Here is a 15,530-nt window from a genome sequence, read left to right on the forward strand (position 1 = left end):
ATTTGAACAATATACATTTGGTGTAATATGGCATAGCTTACTATATATTTGAAATGTCCCTTTAGGAATGGGCAGATAAAATATCGTAGGAGTACAGACCGCAGTTAGGGGAACTAATCACTATTTAGCATTCACATGTTGGCCTAGTAAGTTAGTTGGAGGCATTGACAGCTGATGTTGAGGTGTGGCATACGGCCTCAGCTGCAGCGTAGCTTAGGAGATGTTTGACCTTAGTCCTTTCATGTGACTTGCGGAAGTGTGGGACTCCCCTGGCTTAATCAGGGATGGAAAGGGCAGCTTCATGGTACAGCCGCCCTGCCCTGTGTCGTCAGTTCTATGGAAATACACACCTCTGTTATTCACACTGATATTAGACTTACCTGTCAATGTGGGTTGTGGTTCTGGAACAGATTGGGATGAGGGGGAAAGTCATGGTAGATTTCCGTCAGTTTGGAAATGGGAGCCCACAAATAATTGAATGACATTCTAAAAACAACAGCATTTTTGTGATGAACATTTTTATAGATTATTAATTCTTTTTTTTTGTACGCACACAAAAGCCTACAAAATGTAGGCCGAAGGTTTTGTTTTCCTTTTCTTTTGATTGTTTGTTAGAAAACCCTCCAGCTTGAACAACTGTCCTGGGAAATGTAATCCGAAGATGAGAGAGAAAAAGTTGCAGGTAGCAAGTCAAGGATGGCCCCTGTGTGCTCAGACAGAGCTTTTAACTGGAATGTATGGGCTAAAAGGAACCAGGAGCAGCTCCCCCATGAGCCAGGAAGCATAGAGCTGGGAACTAATGACATATGGTTATGAAGGTGGAGAAGGAAGCTGTGGATAAAACGGGGTCAACTTCAGAATGGACTGACCTGAGTAACAGTGATTAGAATTAGAATATGATGTGTGCACGGTGGCGGGGAGGAGAGGGTGATTCTAACGCTTCGCTGGAGGGGGGGGTGCTTGCCGCTTGCCTCGACCCAAAGGCGCATACTGACTGAGGGGGATGTGGTGGTATGGGGTGGGGGGTGATTGCAGAGCTAAGACTGTAAATCCTGAACTGTGCTCTCGCCTGGGGGCAGTCAAGCTGTTTATCAGCATCTCCATTTGAAAGAAAGCACTGCAATGGAGAATATCTGCATTGACCTACTTCTGGAGCGCCTCTATGACTTGTTGCTTGGCGTTTTGGTCAAGACCGCTACCACTTTCGACAGCGTCTTGAGGTAATAGGTCCTGAAGGCATGGCTCTTCTGTTGCTCCTATTTACTTTGACGCTTTTTTGGTTGATGACAGTTAATTAGTGGAAACCTGAAGCAGACATTAGTGGAATCCTGCCCCACCACTTCATCTGAAGGGCTGGACAGATATAGGTCAACATAACTAATAGTCAGTTTGATATCAAAAGTGTCCATGGCTTTGTAGGCTGCCTTGTGCTTTGTGTGTGTCGATGGTTGGATTGTGTGTTGGGTGCTATTAAGAGCACTGAGGGTGATGGGGGAGAGTGCAAAGCTCGCTGTGGAGTTCAGTAGAAGAAGGGGGGGGGGGGGTGTTGAAAGAGAAGCTGTTTATTGGCTACACGCTACAGAAACCGCTTTTGGCTGTACTGCATGACTGGGCATTTGTGACAGCTAGAGTCCTGCCTGCCACATCTGCCCCAGGCACTGTGCATTCTACCAGTCAGCCTGGAATCAATCACTTTCCACAGTTAAGCTAAAGAGGCTGTTTCAAGGCCCACTGACTGTCCTCTGTCTTAGTGCTCATAATAAAAGGGAACTATTACATGGAGCCCTTTTTGTGTTAGCCATCTCACCCTAGTCTGAGACCACTAGGGAAGTGAACGTGACTTCTTTTCATATGATTTGGAAACAATTCCTAATTTCTGAGGACTATATGGCTGCGCTCAGTCAGTCAGTCAGTGATCATGCTGGGTCAAAAGAAGTGATAATCATTCTGTGGACCATCTATCGCTCTGTCCCTTTCATTTTGTCCTCTGAATCTAGGGCACAGGCTCAGCATCAACAAAACGGTCCATTTCAGCTGGAATGAAAGGGCAGTCGGCACCCAGTGTGTTCAAGTACACGGCAATACCTGTTAGTTAATGACTTCCAGTGTTTTAATTGGCCATTCTGTGAAAGTAGGTTTTTAGGCCATTTCATTAGCTGGTTTAGGGCCCCATAGCTCCCTGTGGGTCTGTTTGATTCCAGGGAAGCTCTGGACAGTACAGTAGAATACTATCACCTATGTAGCTAGACACAAGTCCCTATGTTTAAGGGCAGGATATCAGCCTCACTGTTCCAACAGCTGACTAGAGGTTGCCACTTTGGGACATAGGAGGTCCCACTTTTGTCCACTAACAAATACACTTCTAGATTACCTTTACTCTAATCACCTTCTGGGGAGATACTTTTTTATTTTTTAAGTACTCAATACATAACTGTGTGTTGTTCCAAAGCAATAACATCAAAACAGCAATGCTGCAAGGTTGATCCAAGCAGTGGTTCCCAAAGTAGGGTCTGCGGCTTGCAGAGGTACAGTAGGGCGTCCAGGCCAGAGATTTTATTGAAATATTATTGGTTTTTTAAATATCAATATTGCTAGCAGATTAAACCAATTTGGCCAAGTGGTATGTGGAAAAGTTGCAGATACAATACAATGTAATATTATTAATATACAATATACCCTTAACTTCTTATGGCTGGGGGCAGTATTGAGTAGCTTGGATGAATAAGGTGCCCAGAGTAAACTGCCTGCTACTCATGCCCAGTTGCTAATATATGCATATTATTAGTATTGGATAGAAAACACTCTGAAGTTTCTAAAACTGTTTGAATGATGTCTGTGAGTATAACAGAACTCATATGGCAGGCAAAAACCTGAGAAACAATCCAACCAGGAAGTGGGAAATCTGAGGTTTTGTAAGTTTTCAACTCATTGCCTATCGAAGATAGTGGGATATTGGTCATATTGCACTTCCTAAGGCTTCCACTAGATGTCAACAGTCTTTAGAACCTTGTTTGATGCTTCTACTGTGGGGTGGGGGGGAATGAGTCAGAGGTCTGGCAGAGAGCCACGAGCTCAGTTTCACACGCTCACGTGAGAGTTAGCTCTGTTCCATTGCATTTCTGAAGACAAAGGAATTCTCCAGTTGAAACAAATCTTCAATAATGTTAAACATCCTAAAGATTGATTCTATACTTCGTTTTGACATTTTTCTACGAACTGTAATATGAATTTTCGTCTGAACTTTCGCATGGACTTGCCCGTGCGTCTGGATTGTGAACTAAACACACAAACAAAAAGGACACAGCATTCAGTTAGCAACCACAGATTAAATACTGTGTAATCGATGAGAATAGAGCCACAGCACAGATTTCAAGTTGTGTGCTGATTTAGTTTGGAAAAGTGATATGCTATGCCTAGTTGATTTTCATATGCTTCAGATGGGGCTTCATTTGAAATGGCATTAAGCCAGAGACTGCCTGGCTGTCACCCCGAGCAGTTGACTCATACGTAATGGCAATGACCTCAGACTTCCGATTTACCCCTCTTTTGCTCTCCAATGAAATGTGTAGCCTAATTGATGACTAACGTAAGGCTCATCCTTTGCGGTCCTTTATACACTAGTTACCAAAACGTTTCGGATTGTATGATACAAACCCAAGGCGTTTTATTTAGCATGTTTAGAATTCCCACAGGGACCAGCAAAAAAAAAGGATTGAAATGTATGTACTCAGTTCTGTAAGTCGCTCTGGATAAGAGCATCTGCTAAATTACTCAAATGTAGAATATGCAAACCGAAAGCACAGCTGAATATGCTAAAACTGCTTGGTCATAAACATTTTATAACTTTACACATGATCTCCTCAGTGATCTAATGCGCTCTCTGTTTCCCCTTACAACAGTATATCAAGATCCCTGCCCCATCCCCAGAGGCCCCAGATGCACTCCGGGTCTTCTCCTTCTACCTGTCCAGTGATAGCAAAGACAAACCTCAGGCCAGCGTTGACTGCATCCACCAGCATGTCTCAGGGTAAGCCCACTCTACTGTTTTCAGTCAACCACAGATGGAATTCAGTCAGTTCACAGTAGAGCTGGGCCGATAAACCAAACATTCTCGACACCGACCATACCGATCACTTAATGTAGACATTTTGCTGATATTGTTTATTACGATAAGTAGCCTATACTAGAGAAATGTAACATTTGACATGAATAACGTCTGCTAATATGGGTGAATGTTAATTAGACAATTGATGGCTACAACCATCAAACTAGTAGTAGTAGGTTAAAGGATCTTTTAAAGAACAGTGGTGCTCATTTTGATTAACTTATCATTGTATTTATTGTTATGGCATCAATTCAGGCAGATTATCATGATATGTATTTGTGCCCATATCGTCCGAACTAGTTCAGTCAGATAGGGACCACAGGGAATTGTGAGACACTGCTCTCTCTCTTGCTCTTTCTCTCATTGCTAACGCAAGTAACCCTTATCTCCATGTGACTGACCACTAGAAACCAATGACACCTTATCCCAGACTGTTTTTCTTACCATGTATAGTTCAGTCTTATTTTTGAACTACTCATTAACTCTAACCTTTTTGAGCTAAGCAGTATTTGTTGAGGTCTTGTTTTTCCTTTTGAGTTACTGTAAGCACCTATTTAGCGTGCTGTGTTGCTGAAGTTTGACTGCTGGTGTATTAGTATTTTATTAGGATCCCCATTAGCTGTTGCTGAAGCAGCACTTACTATCTCTGGGGTCCACACAACATAAAACATGACATGGTACAGAACATAAATATACAAGAGCAGCTCAAGGACATAACTACATACATTTTGAAATGGGGGAAAATAGACAACGTCCTGTACTTACACAACAGAGGGACCTACAGTGCCTTGCAAACGTTTTCACATCCTTGGATTTATTCACATTTTATTGTTACAAAGCAGGATTAAAAGCTACTTCATTGTCGTTTTTTGTCAACAATCTACTCAAAATACTCTGTCAAAGTGAATTAATAAAAATGACATGACTAAAATATAGGTGTTGCATAAGTATTCAGCCCATATGTTCAGGCATGTCTAAATTAGTGTAGGAGTAACATTTGTAATGAAAAATGACATAAGTTTACACGGACTGACTGTGTGAAATAATAGGGGTTGACATAATTTTTTTTAATGACTAAGCCTTCCTCTGTCCCTCATACATACAGTCAGTCAAGTATTGAATTCCATGCACAGATTCAACTACAAAGCTTCATAAAGAAGGGCAGCGATTGTTAGATGGGTAACAAATAACAAATCAGACATCGAATATCTCTTTTAAGCATAATCAAGCTAATAATTATGCTGTGGATTGTGTATTAAACCACCCAGACACATCAAAGATACAGTTGTCCGTCTAAACTGAGCTGCAGGACAGGAATGAAACTGCTGAGGGATGTCACCATGAGGCCATTGGTGATTTTAAAACAGAGTTCAACGGTTGTGATGGGAGAACTGTGGATGGATCAACAACATTGTTGTGACCCCACAATAATGACTTAAATTACACAGTGAAAAGAAGAATACACATGTATACAAAATAAATAGAAATGTTTGCAACAAGGCTCTAAAGTAATACTGCAGAAAAACACTACAAAGGAATATACTTTATGGGTGCAAAGGAGGACCGAGCAAGCCCCCATTCTCATCGCCGGGGCTGTGGTGGAGCAGGTTGAGAGCTTGAAGTTCCTTGGTGTCCACATCACCAACAAACTAACATGGTCCAAGCACACCAAGACAGTCGTGACGAGAGCACAACAAAGCCTATTCCCCCTCAGGAGACTGAAAAGATTTGGCATGGGTCCTCAGATCCTGAAAGTTCTACAGGTGCACCATCGAGAGTATCCTGACTGGTTGCATTACTGCCTGGTATGGCAACTACTCGGCCTCCAACCTCAAGGCACTACAGAGGGTTGTGCGTACTGCCCAGTACATCACTGGGGCCAAGCTTCCTGCCATCCAGGACCTCTATACCAGGTGGTGTCAGAGGAAGGCCCTAAAAATGGTCAGATTACAGCCACCCAAGTCATAGACTGTTCTCTCTACCTCCGCACGACAAGTGGTACCGATGCACAAAGTCTGGTACCAACAGGACCTTAAACATCTTCTACCCCCAAGCCATAAGACTATTTAAAAGCTGACCAAATAGTCACCCAAACTATCTGCATTGACCCTTTTTGCACTAACTCTTGACTCATTGCTGCTGCTACTGTTTTATCTATCCTGTTGCCTAGTCACTTTACCCCAACCTATATCTACCTCAATTGCCTTGTAACCCTGCACATCGACTCGGTACTGGTACCCCCTGTATATAGGACAGTTGTTACTCATTGTTTATTTATTTGTCTATTTTTCTCTGCATTGTTGGGAGGGCTCTAAGTATTTCATTGTTGGTCTACACCTGTTCTTTAAGAAGCATGTGACCAATAAAATGCGATTTGATTCTGAAAGTAACACACTGTTTGACAACGTAACCGTTGTAATATTACCCAGTTTGAAAAAGTAAAAGTAATCTGAGTACGTAATGCATTACTTTTGTAACATGTTACCCGCAACATTGCACAGGTTGCGGGTAATGTTGAGATCAGTGTTTGTGGTCATGTGGGGGTCAAAGGTAGCTCTGTGCTGCTCTGTTAGCACTAGAGGTCGACCGACTATGATTTTTCAATACCGATACCGATTATTGGTGGACCAAAAAAAGCCGATACCGATTAATCGGACAATTTAAAAATAATAATAATAATAATAATACATTTTATTTTTAAATGTATTTGTAATAATGACAATTACAACAATACTGAATGAACACTTTATCTTCCAATAAATAATGAAACATGTTCAATTTGGTTTAAATAATGCAAAAACAAAGTGTTGGAGAAAGTAAAAATGCAATATGTGCCATGTAAAAAAAGCTAACGTTTAAGTTCCTTGCTCAGAACATGAGAACATTTGAAAGCTGGTGGTTTCTTTTAACATGAGTCTTCAGTATTCCCAGGTAAGAAGTTTTAGGTTGTAGTTTATTATAGGAATTATAGGACTATTTCTCTCTATACCATTTGTATTTCATATACCTTTTGACTATTAGATGTTCTTATATGCACTTTAGTATTGCCAGTGTAACAGTATAGCTTCCATCTCTCTCCTCGCCCCTACCTACGCTCGAACCAGGAACACATCGACAACAGCCACGCTCGAAGCATCGTTACCCATCGCTCCACAAAAGCCACGGCCCTAGCAGAGCAAGGGGAACAACTACTCCAAGTCTCCAAGCGAGTGACGTCACCGATTTGAAAAGCTATTAGCGCGCACCCCACTAACTAGCTAGCCATTTCACATCGGTTACACTAGGCTAATCTCGGGAGTTGATAAACTTGAAGTCATAAACCGCTCAATGCTTGAAGCATTGCGAAGAGCTGCTGGCAAAATGCACGAAAGTGCTGTTTGAATGAATGCGTACGAGCCTGCTGCTGCCTACCATCGCTCAGTCAGACTGCTCTATCAAATATAAAATCATAGACTTAATTATAACATAATAACACACAGAAATACGAGCCTTTGGTCATCAATATGGTCGAATCCGGAAACTATCATTTCAAAAACAAAACGTTTATTCTTTCAGTGAAATACGGAACCGTTCCATATTTTATCTAACGGGTGGCATCCATAAGTCTAAATAGTCCTGTTACATGTGCACAACCTTCAATGTTATGTCATAATTACGTAAAATTATGGCAAATTAGTTTGCAACGTGCCAGGCGGCCCAAACTGCTGCATATACCCTGACTCTGTTGCAAGAGAAGTGACACAATTTCCCTAGTTAAAAGAAATGTATGTTCGCAGGCAATATTAACTAAATATGCAGGTTTAAAAATGTATAGTTGTGTATTGATTTTAAGAAAGGCATTGATGTTTATGGTTAGGTACACGTTGGAGCAACGACAGTACTTTTTCCGCGAATGCGCACCGCATCAATTATATGCAACGCAGGACACGCTAGATAAACTAGTAATATCATCAACTATGTGTGGTTAACTAGTGATTATGATTGGTTGTTTTTTTTATAAGATAACTTTAATGCTAGCTAGCAACTTACCGTGGCTTCTTACTGCATTCGCGTAACAAGCAGGCTCCTTGTGGAATGCAATGAGAGGCAGGTGGTTGGACTAGTTTAACTGTAAGGTTGCAAGATTGAATCCCCAAGCTGGCAAGGTAAAAATCTGTCGTTCTGCCCCTGAACAAGGCAGTTAACCCACCGTTCCTAGGTCATCATTGAAAATAAGAATGTGTTCTTAATTAACTGACTTGCCTAGTTAAATAAAGGTGTAAAAAAATAAATAAAATATAAAAGAATTCGGCCAAATCGGTGTCTAAAAATCGGCCCTAATTAATCGGCCATTCCGATTAGTCGGTCGACCTCTATTTAGCAACGCAGCTCATAAGCATCTTCACTTTGACGTTGTACAGCTTAATGCCATAGCATAGGATGTGAGGAATGAGCATGAGGACAGAAGTCAAAGAACCGGTCATGGGAGTGAGGCATATGTCACACGTAGACAGAAACACAAATACACTTTCACGAAATGGTCTATTTAATGGGAAGTAGTGTGTGATATTTTGTACATTACCAGTTGCTGCTATGTGAGCCTCATCCTGTGTTCTCCTCAGGGAGGGCAGGGAGCACCTGGAGGGCCAGGGCAGTATTCAGGACAAGATCACTGTGTGTGCCACTGATGACTCATACCAGATGACCCGAGAGCGCATGTCTCAGGTTGAGAAGGACATCATGAGCAGGTCGGCCATCGAGATCAAACCAGGCTCTACACATGGTAAGTCTGCAGTCACAGGCTGCCTTTACCTATGCTGACTGCGTTAGGTCCAAACCAGCTTCATACGGAGCCCTTTGCTGTCTGGGGATCAAGGGAAAAGTAATGGAGGTGTTTAATGTTCTCGGAAAGCTTCTAATCCATCGCCTTCTACCATCTTGTCCTGCTGATAATTGCCATATGGTGTGAAAGTTTTCACATAATTGATCAAAGTACTGGGTTGCAATTATTCATGCGAGAGGGGATGCCTCTTTTTCTTCTCCTTTTCCCTTCATTTTGACCAGATTGCTTAGGCACGTTGCCAACCTGCCTACCAGCTCCATTCATGTGATTGAGTTTGCCAGAAGTATTCACTAACTAGTCTCATGCTGAGTGGATGAAGTTTTGCCTAAGAGTTTAATTACAGTGGCTGCGACTCAATTAGTTTTCATCTATTGAAAAACTGAATAATGTATGTAGATTCTTTGAAGCAAAGGCCATAATTCATCATAAGAACTTATGAACTAATGAAGATCTAAATTAAAACACTGTTTATTTGCGCCACAAAGTAAATAAATTATTGTGGGAGCATACCAGTGCTGTACATGTCTTTACACAGCATCTGAACCAGTGGGACCGTTGGAATGTGCATTAGTTATATTTCATCCAGGAGGAGGGTGTATACACAGGCTTCTGTGTCTTCTGATGGGTTATGTCTTGTTGTCTGAAGGGACATGTTGCAGACGCTGTGTATTATAACCTGGACACACACAAAATTGCTGCGTTTATGACGTTATACTAGTGGCTTTAAGCCACATGGAGCTCATCTTTGAACACACTGACAGTTTTACACATGTTGTCTAAAACATAATTATAACATTAATGGTAATTCCTGCACAAGCCATTTTCTACAGCTGTTGAAGCAAGCAGCACACATGACCTCCCATGCTCTGCTGCTGAAAATGGGCCTCTTGAGTGCTCTTGCACAACCCAGTTAAATGTAGCTGGCATGTTTGCTGTGTAATATCTCTGCTGCATGAGTACAAAAAAAGAGCTATTTCTTATCCAAATACATCATTTTTACATTAAAGTTTATCAAGTAAAAATGTAGAAGTCCACTTGCAGCCTTAGCCTGGTAACATTGACATTGGTTCTCATGTTTCATAGGGTGTAAGGCACACAACTGGGCTCGCTTTCCCACAGCATGGACAGGACAGGACAGTAAGGTGCCCATATACTTGATATCAAAGGGAACTTAAATGAAAGGGTCATAAACTATACGTCATATGCACTACGGAGCACACAAACCCACATCTTTCTAAATACCAACCATCTATGATTTTAGTTGTAATGTATGGCTCAAAAACCTGTACTTTCCCAGCGAAAGGATTGCTGAAGAAATTCTGCAAAAGGCATTTTAAGGTCATCACTGACCATTCTTTACAAAACTGTCTTATGAAGGGAAAAATCATTTTTTTAGTTCAGTAGTGATAAAAGTATTGGCTATATCTGGAAACCCATTGGCAGCCCCATCTCCCACCACTTGTATGCTGTGATTACAACTTTTTGAGGTCGATTCTTAATTTTTTTTATCATGGTTTTTGATTTTGGTTTTGATTTGTATTATGTAATAATGACATTGATTTTAGAGCTATTTTTATTTATTTTTTGGTTACTTTTCTACCTTTTTTTCCCTTCTCAATTTTGTGGTATCTATTTTGGTAGTTAGTCTTGTCTCCTCGCTGCAACTCCAGTACAGACTCGGGAGAGGTGAAGGTCGAGAGCCGTGTGTCCTCCAAAACACAACCCAACCAAGCTGTTTTGCTTCTTGACACAATGCCCACTTAACCCAGAAGCCAGCTGCACCAATGTGTTGGAGGAAACACCGTACAGCTGTGTCAGCGTGCACTGTGTCCGGCCCCCCACGCCACAGGAGTCGCTAGAGCGCGATGGGACAAGGACATCCCTGCCGGCCTAACCCGGACGACGCTGGGCCAATTGTGCGCTGCCAAATGGGTCTCCCGGTCGCGGCCGGCTGCGCAGAGCCTGAACTCAAACCCAGAATGTCTTTTAATAGAAATTACAAAGCCAAAAATTGAAAATATTCAATTGTCTCTGTCAAGTCCAAATTTGGTAGACATCAGTAGAAAATAGAAAATAGCTAAGAAATAATAAAATATTGCAGTTTTGTATGTACCTTTTTAATATTATTTAGTGCTTTTAACACATTATTTTTAATTCCTTAATGTCATCACCTCATCTCTGCTCAGGGAGTAGCTGCTGGCCAGCCAGACCATTTAACATGATCTCTGTGCTCCCCATACTGTACTGTCTTTAATCATCCTATGTAGCTAGGCTAGCCTGCCTAAGTATGCTACAGAGCTGTCTGACAAAATTTGACTCGTTCTTCAAGGTAGATAAGGCATACTTTAACAAACTGTCTCTCCCTCTCATGTTGTTTTTTATTTTACCTTTATTTAACTAGGCAAGTCACTTAAGAACAAATTCTTATTGTCAATGAAGGCCTAGGAACTGTGGGTTGACTGTCTTGTTCAGGGGCAGAACAACAGATTTTTATCTTGTCAGCTCGGGGATTCGAGTCCAACGCTCTAACCACTAGGCTACCTGCCGCCCCTGAACAAGTCCTCTCTCATGTGGTCTGTGCTATCTAACCTAACATAGTAAGTGTAACATTGTATCCATCTGTCCAAGCCTGAAAAAACAGACTCAATGTATAATGGTAATTTTAGTTTTATTTAAACAGGGAAGACCTATTGAGACCTACACTATATATGCAAGAGTATGTGGACACCGCTTCAAATTAGTGTATTTGGCTATTTCAACCACACCCGTTGCTGACAGGTGTATAAAATCGAGCACACATCCATGCAATCGCCATAGGGAAACATTGGCAGTAGAATGGCCCATACTGAAGAGCTCACTGACTTTCAACGTGGCACCGTCATGGGATGCCACCATTCCAACATGTCAGTTCGTCAAATTTCTGCCCTGCTAGAGCTGCCCCGGTCAACTGTAAGTGCTGTTATTCTGAAGTGGGAACATCTAGGAACAAGAATGGCTTAGCCACAGTGCTAGGCCATTCAAGCTCCAGAACGGGACCAGCGAGTGCTGAAGCGCACAGCGCATAAAAATGGTCTGTCCTCTGTTGCAACACTCGCTACCGAGTTCCAAACTGCTTCTGGAAGCAACGTCAGGACAATAACTGTCAATCGGGAGCTTCATCAAATGGGTTTTCAAGTCCAAACAGCCGCACACAAGCCTAAGATCACCATGCGCGATGCCAAGCGTCGGCTGGAGTGGTGTAAAGCTTGCCGTCATTGGACTCTGAAACAGTGGAAACGCGTTCTCTCTGGAGTGATGAATCACGCTTCATCATCTGGCAAACCGAAGGACGAATCTGGGTTTGGCGGATGCCAGGAGAACGCTACCTGCCGAATGCATAGTGCCAATTGTAAAGATTGGTGGAGGAGGAATAATGGTCTTAGGCTGTTTTTCATGGTTCAGGCTAGGCCCCTAAAAGGAAATCTTAATGCTACAGCATTAATACATTCCAGATGATTCTGTGCCTCCAATTTAGTGGCAACAGTATGGGGGAAGGCCCTTTCCTGTTTCAGCATGACAATGCCCTTGTCCATAATGTGAGGTCCATACAGAAATGGTTTGTTGAGATTGGTGTGGAAAACTTGACTTGCCTTCACAGAGCCCTGAGCTCAACCCCATCGAACACCTTTGAGATTAATTTGAACGCTGACTGCGAGCCAGACCTAATCGCCCAACATCAGTGCTTGACCTCACTGATGCTCTTGTGGCTGAATGGAAGTAAGTCCCCACAGCAATGTCCCAACATCTAATGGAAAGCCTTCCCAGAAGAGTGGAGGCTGTTATAGAAGCAAAGGGGGACCAACTCGATATTAATGCCCCTGATTTTGGAATTAGATGTTTAACGAGCAGGTGTCCACATACTTTTTGTCATGCAGGGTATGTCAGTCACTATACCAGTCATGGAAATTAACTGAAAAACAGTTAATGTTTTTCAGGCAGTGTATTTGTGTAGGAATGTATATATGTTTTGTGCTTCCCATTACTTTTTGTATTTAGAGATCGATTGGGTATAATGTGTAAATTTACATTGTGTATACAGGGCGCATTTGTAAAAGAGATCTAAGTCCCCAATCAATACTTTAAATTGCCTGAAACGCACCAGAACGTCAAGATGAAATTTATTTACATTTTTGACCCAGCAATAAGGTGCATTAAAACTAAAAGCAGATTTACCTAGCTCAGTGGAAACCCTAGGAACCTTGTTAACCAATCCTGTGAACGGGTTAGGCAACTCGGGCGTCTATATTTTAACAGCAAAGTTGGATAAGACAGAAGTTTATGAAGTCGTGCCTTGTAAACAAAAAGGGGAAAATGTAGAGATCTATGGGTCTTTAGCGAAGTCCAGCCAACCTTTTGATGCAGTGATGAGTAAAAAAAACAAAGGGCACTATGGTAGATGCATCCAAAGGTTTAAGAGTATTAACAACTGCACTTGGATAAATAATATTACCATAATCAAGAACAGATCAAAAGGTAGACTGAATAATCTGCTTCCTGCTTCTTAGAGAAAGGCACAATCTGTTTCTTTTGAAATGCCGACTTTAAATCTTAGCTTCTTTACCAGCTTATCTACAGTATGATTTTTTTTTTAAACGTCAAATCCCATATCAATCCAAATGCCTAAGTATGTATATGCGGCAACACGTTCAATTGGAGAACCATCTAATGAGTGAACATCTACTTCATCTGAAACATTATCAGGAGTGTTTGAAAAGGACACGTGAGACACTCCACCTAGTTAATTACCACGTTTCTGCGCGGAACATTTGCTTAATGTAAACTACAACTCCCATCAGTTCAGCGTCCCACATAGTTCTTGACTTGATTTCTCTCGTGAATGATTTGATTTCACCCTAGAGAAAGGGCGTGTTGGGCTCACAAAATAAAATACTAGTTAGTCAATTAGTTGTTTAATAACCGAAACCCCCTCCAAAATATCTGTTAATCGCTCCACACTAGCTAGTATTGAGGTTAAGAAAGGTTAGGCTTGGTTAGTCCAGTTATGGTTGGGTCTGGTTAGACTCATTTATCTGGTAAGGAGAACATCCGGTAGCAGTAGGACATGCCAATACACCCAAGGAGTGAGGAATACCACAAACTGTGTGCTGTCTTTGAGATGAGATGATAAGCCAAGATCATAATTCTCTGTGATCACTAAAGATCCTATGGCACTTAATGCCGGAGTAGAACTTAACCCTGCCCTCCTGGCTAAACTCCAACCTGGGAACCATGGAGAACTCATCCTAAGCCTGTTATAGGCTCACTAACTCCTCACTTCTCTGCTTGGTCTGGTGTCAGTCTGACGTACATGACTTATTGTTGTAATGCATTACACCTTGGTGATAGACAGGCTGAGGAACACCCGATAATCTCAAACTGAGCTATGATGGTCTTCGGTGTAACTATACATGTTGGATGAATGCTACTGTTGTGGTTTCAATGTGATAGTCATGTTTGGATACACCAATGTTAATCTAGTATAGGGTTGTCACGATACCAGTATCGCAATACTACAATACCTGATTTTCCATGGCAAACAGGGAAACACAAAGCAAACATAACTCTTTGGTCCTTTAAAAAAGTTACTGTATGTAAAATGTTGCATGCTGTAGCATGGAAAATAAATGTGATTCTGTTTTTGATTTTGTACGCCATGATGTTGAACAAGTATGTTTTTACAAACGAGGAAACCAACCCATATCATATTTCTGAAAAGCAACTTATGTTTCAGTCAAGCATGTGCAGTAGAAAGAATAGCGTTTTACAAACCTTCCCATAACCAACTACATGACAAGCAGATTTAATTTATTGTTGGTGTCTAGTCGCGGCTTGTTTTAAAATGAGGCAATACAGGCTATTTCTCTACACGACAGGAAGATATTGGACTGTAAAATGTATGCGTCTTGAACCAGGGTAGCTGTTACGACAAGCTCTCAAAACTACATTGCATTTGGCAAAAGCAGAGATTTACCCTCAGGCCCAGTGTTGATCAAAATAAAAATAAAAGTTTGTTACTAGGGCTCATATTATATGTTGTTGATATCGTCATTTTTCACATTAAAGAAAATGTCATGAATTGTTTGTATAATGTTTGATGCATAACGCATAAGAATAGAGACATTTTGGTGACTTGTTATTCAATATCTTTAACATTATTACATTCCAGTTGTGCAACAACTGTGGCCTTTTTAGAAATGTGAACTTGAGTGCATGGAGCCAAATAATTGACATACTCCGTAAAATACTATTTAGATTGTCATATCTAAACCTACTCTAGCTCCCGGGTGGCACAGCGCTGCATCTCAGTGCTAGAGGCATCGCTACAGACCCTGGTTCGATTCCAGGCTGTATCACAACCGGCCGTGATTGGGAGTCCTGTAGAGCAGCGCACAATTGGCCCAGCGTTCTTTGGGTTTGGCCGGGGTAGGCCGTCATTGTAAATAATAATTTATTCTTAACTGACTTGCCTAGTTAAATAAAATATAATCGATCAACTCTTTCACGTACAATACTTTACGTAATGCAGTAGATGCATGATACCAGAACCACACTGCTCCCACGTAG

The 15,530-nt window shown here is 41.5% G+C and overlaps 1 protein-coding gene across 1 annotated transcript in view; it reads left to right on the plus strand.

The window, feature by feature from the left end:
* The window catches only part of LOC115109437 (RNA polymerase II elongation factor ELL2-like), a 49,712-nt gene that overhangs the window by 15,415 nt on the left and 18,767 nt on the right, over positions 1 to 15,530 (plus strand). Inside the window, exons 3-4 of the mRNA XM_029634327.2 lie at positions 3,900 to 4,027; positions 8,707 to 8,867. Coding sequence (XP_029490187.1) covers positions 3,900 to 4,027; positions 8,707 to 8,867 — 289 coding nt within the window. The remainder of the gene's footprint in view (positions 1 to 3,899; positions 4,028 to 8,706; positions 8,868 to 15,530) is intronic.

The sequence above is a fragment of the Oncorhynchus nerka genome, linkage group LG25 (genome assembly GCF_034236695.1).
Source record: "Oncorhynchus nerka isolate Pitt River linkage group LG25, Oner_Uvic_2.0, whole genome shotgun sequence".
In the NCBI taxonomy this organism is placed as follows: domain Eukaryota; kingdom Metazoa; phylum Chordata; class Actinopteri; order Salmoniformes; family Salmonidae; genus Oncorhynchus; species Oncorhynchus nerka.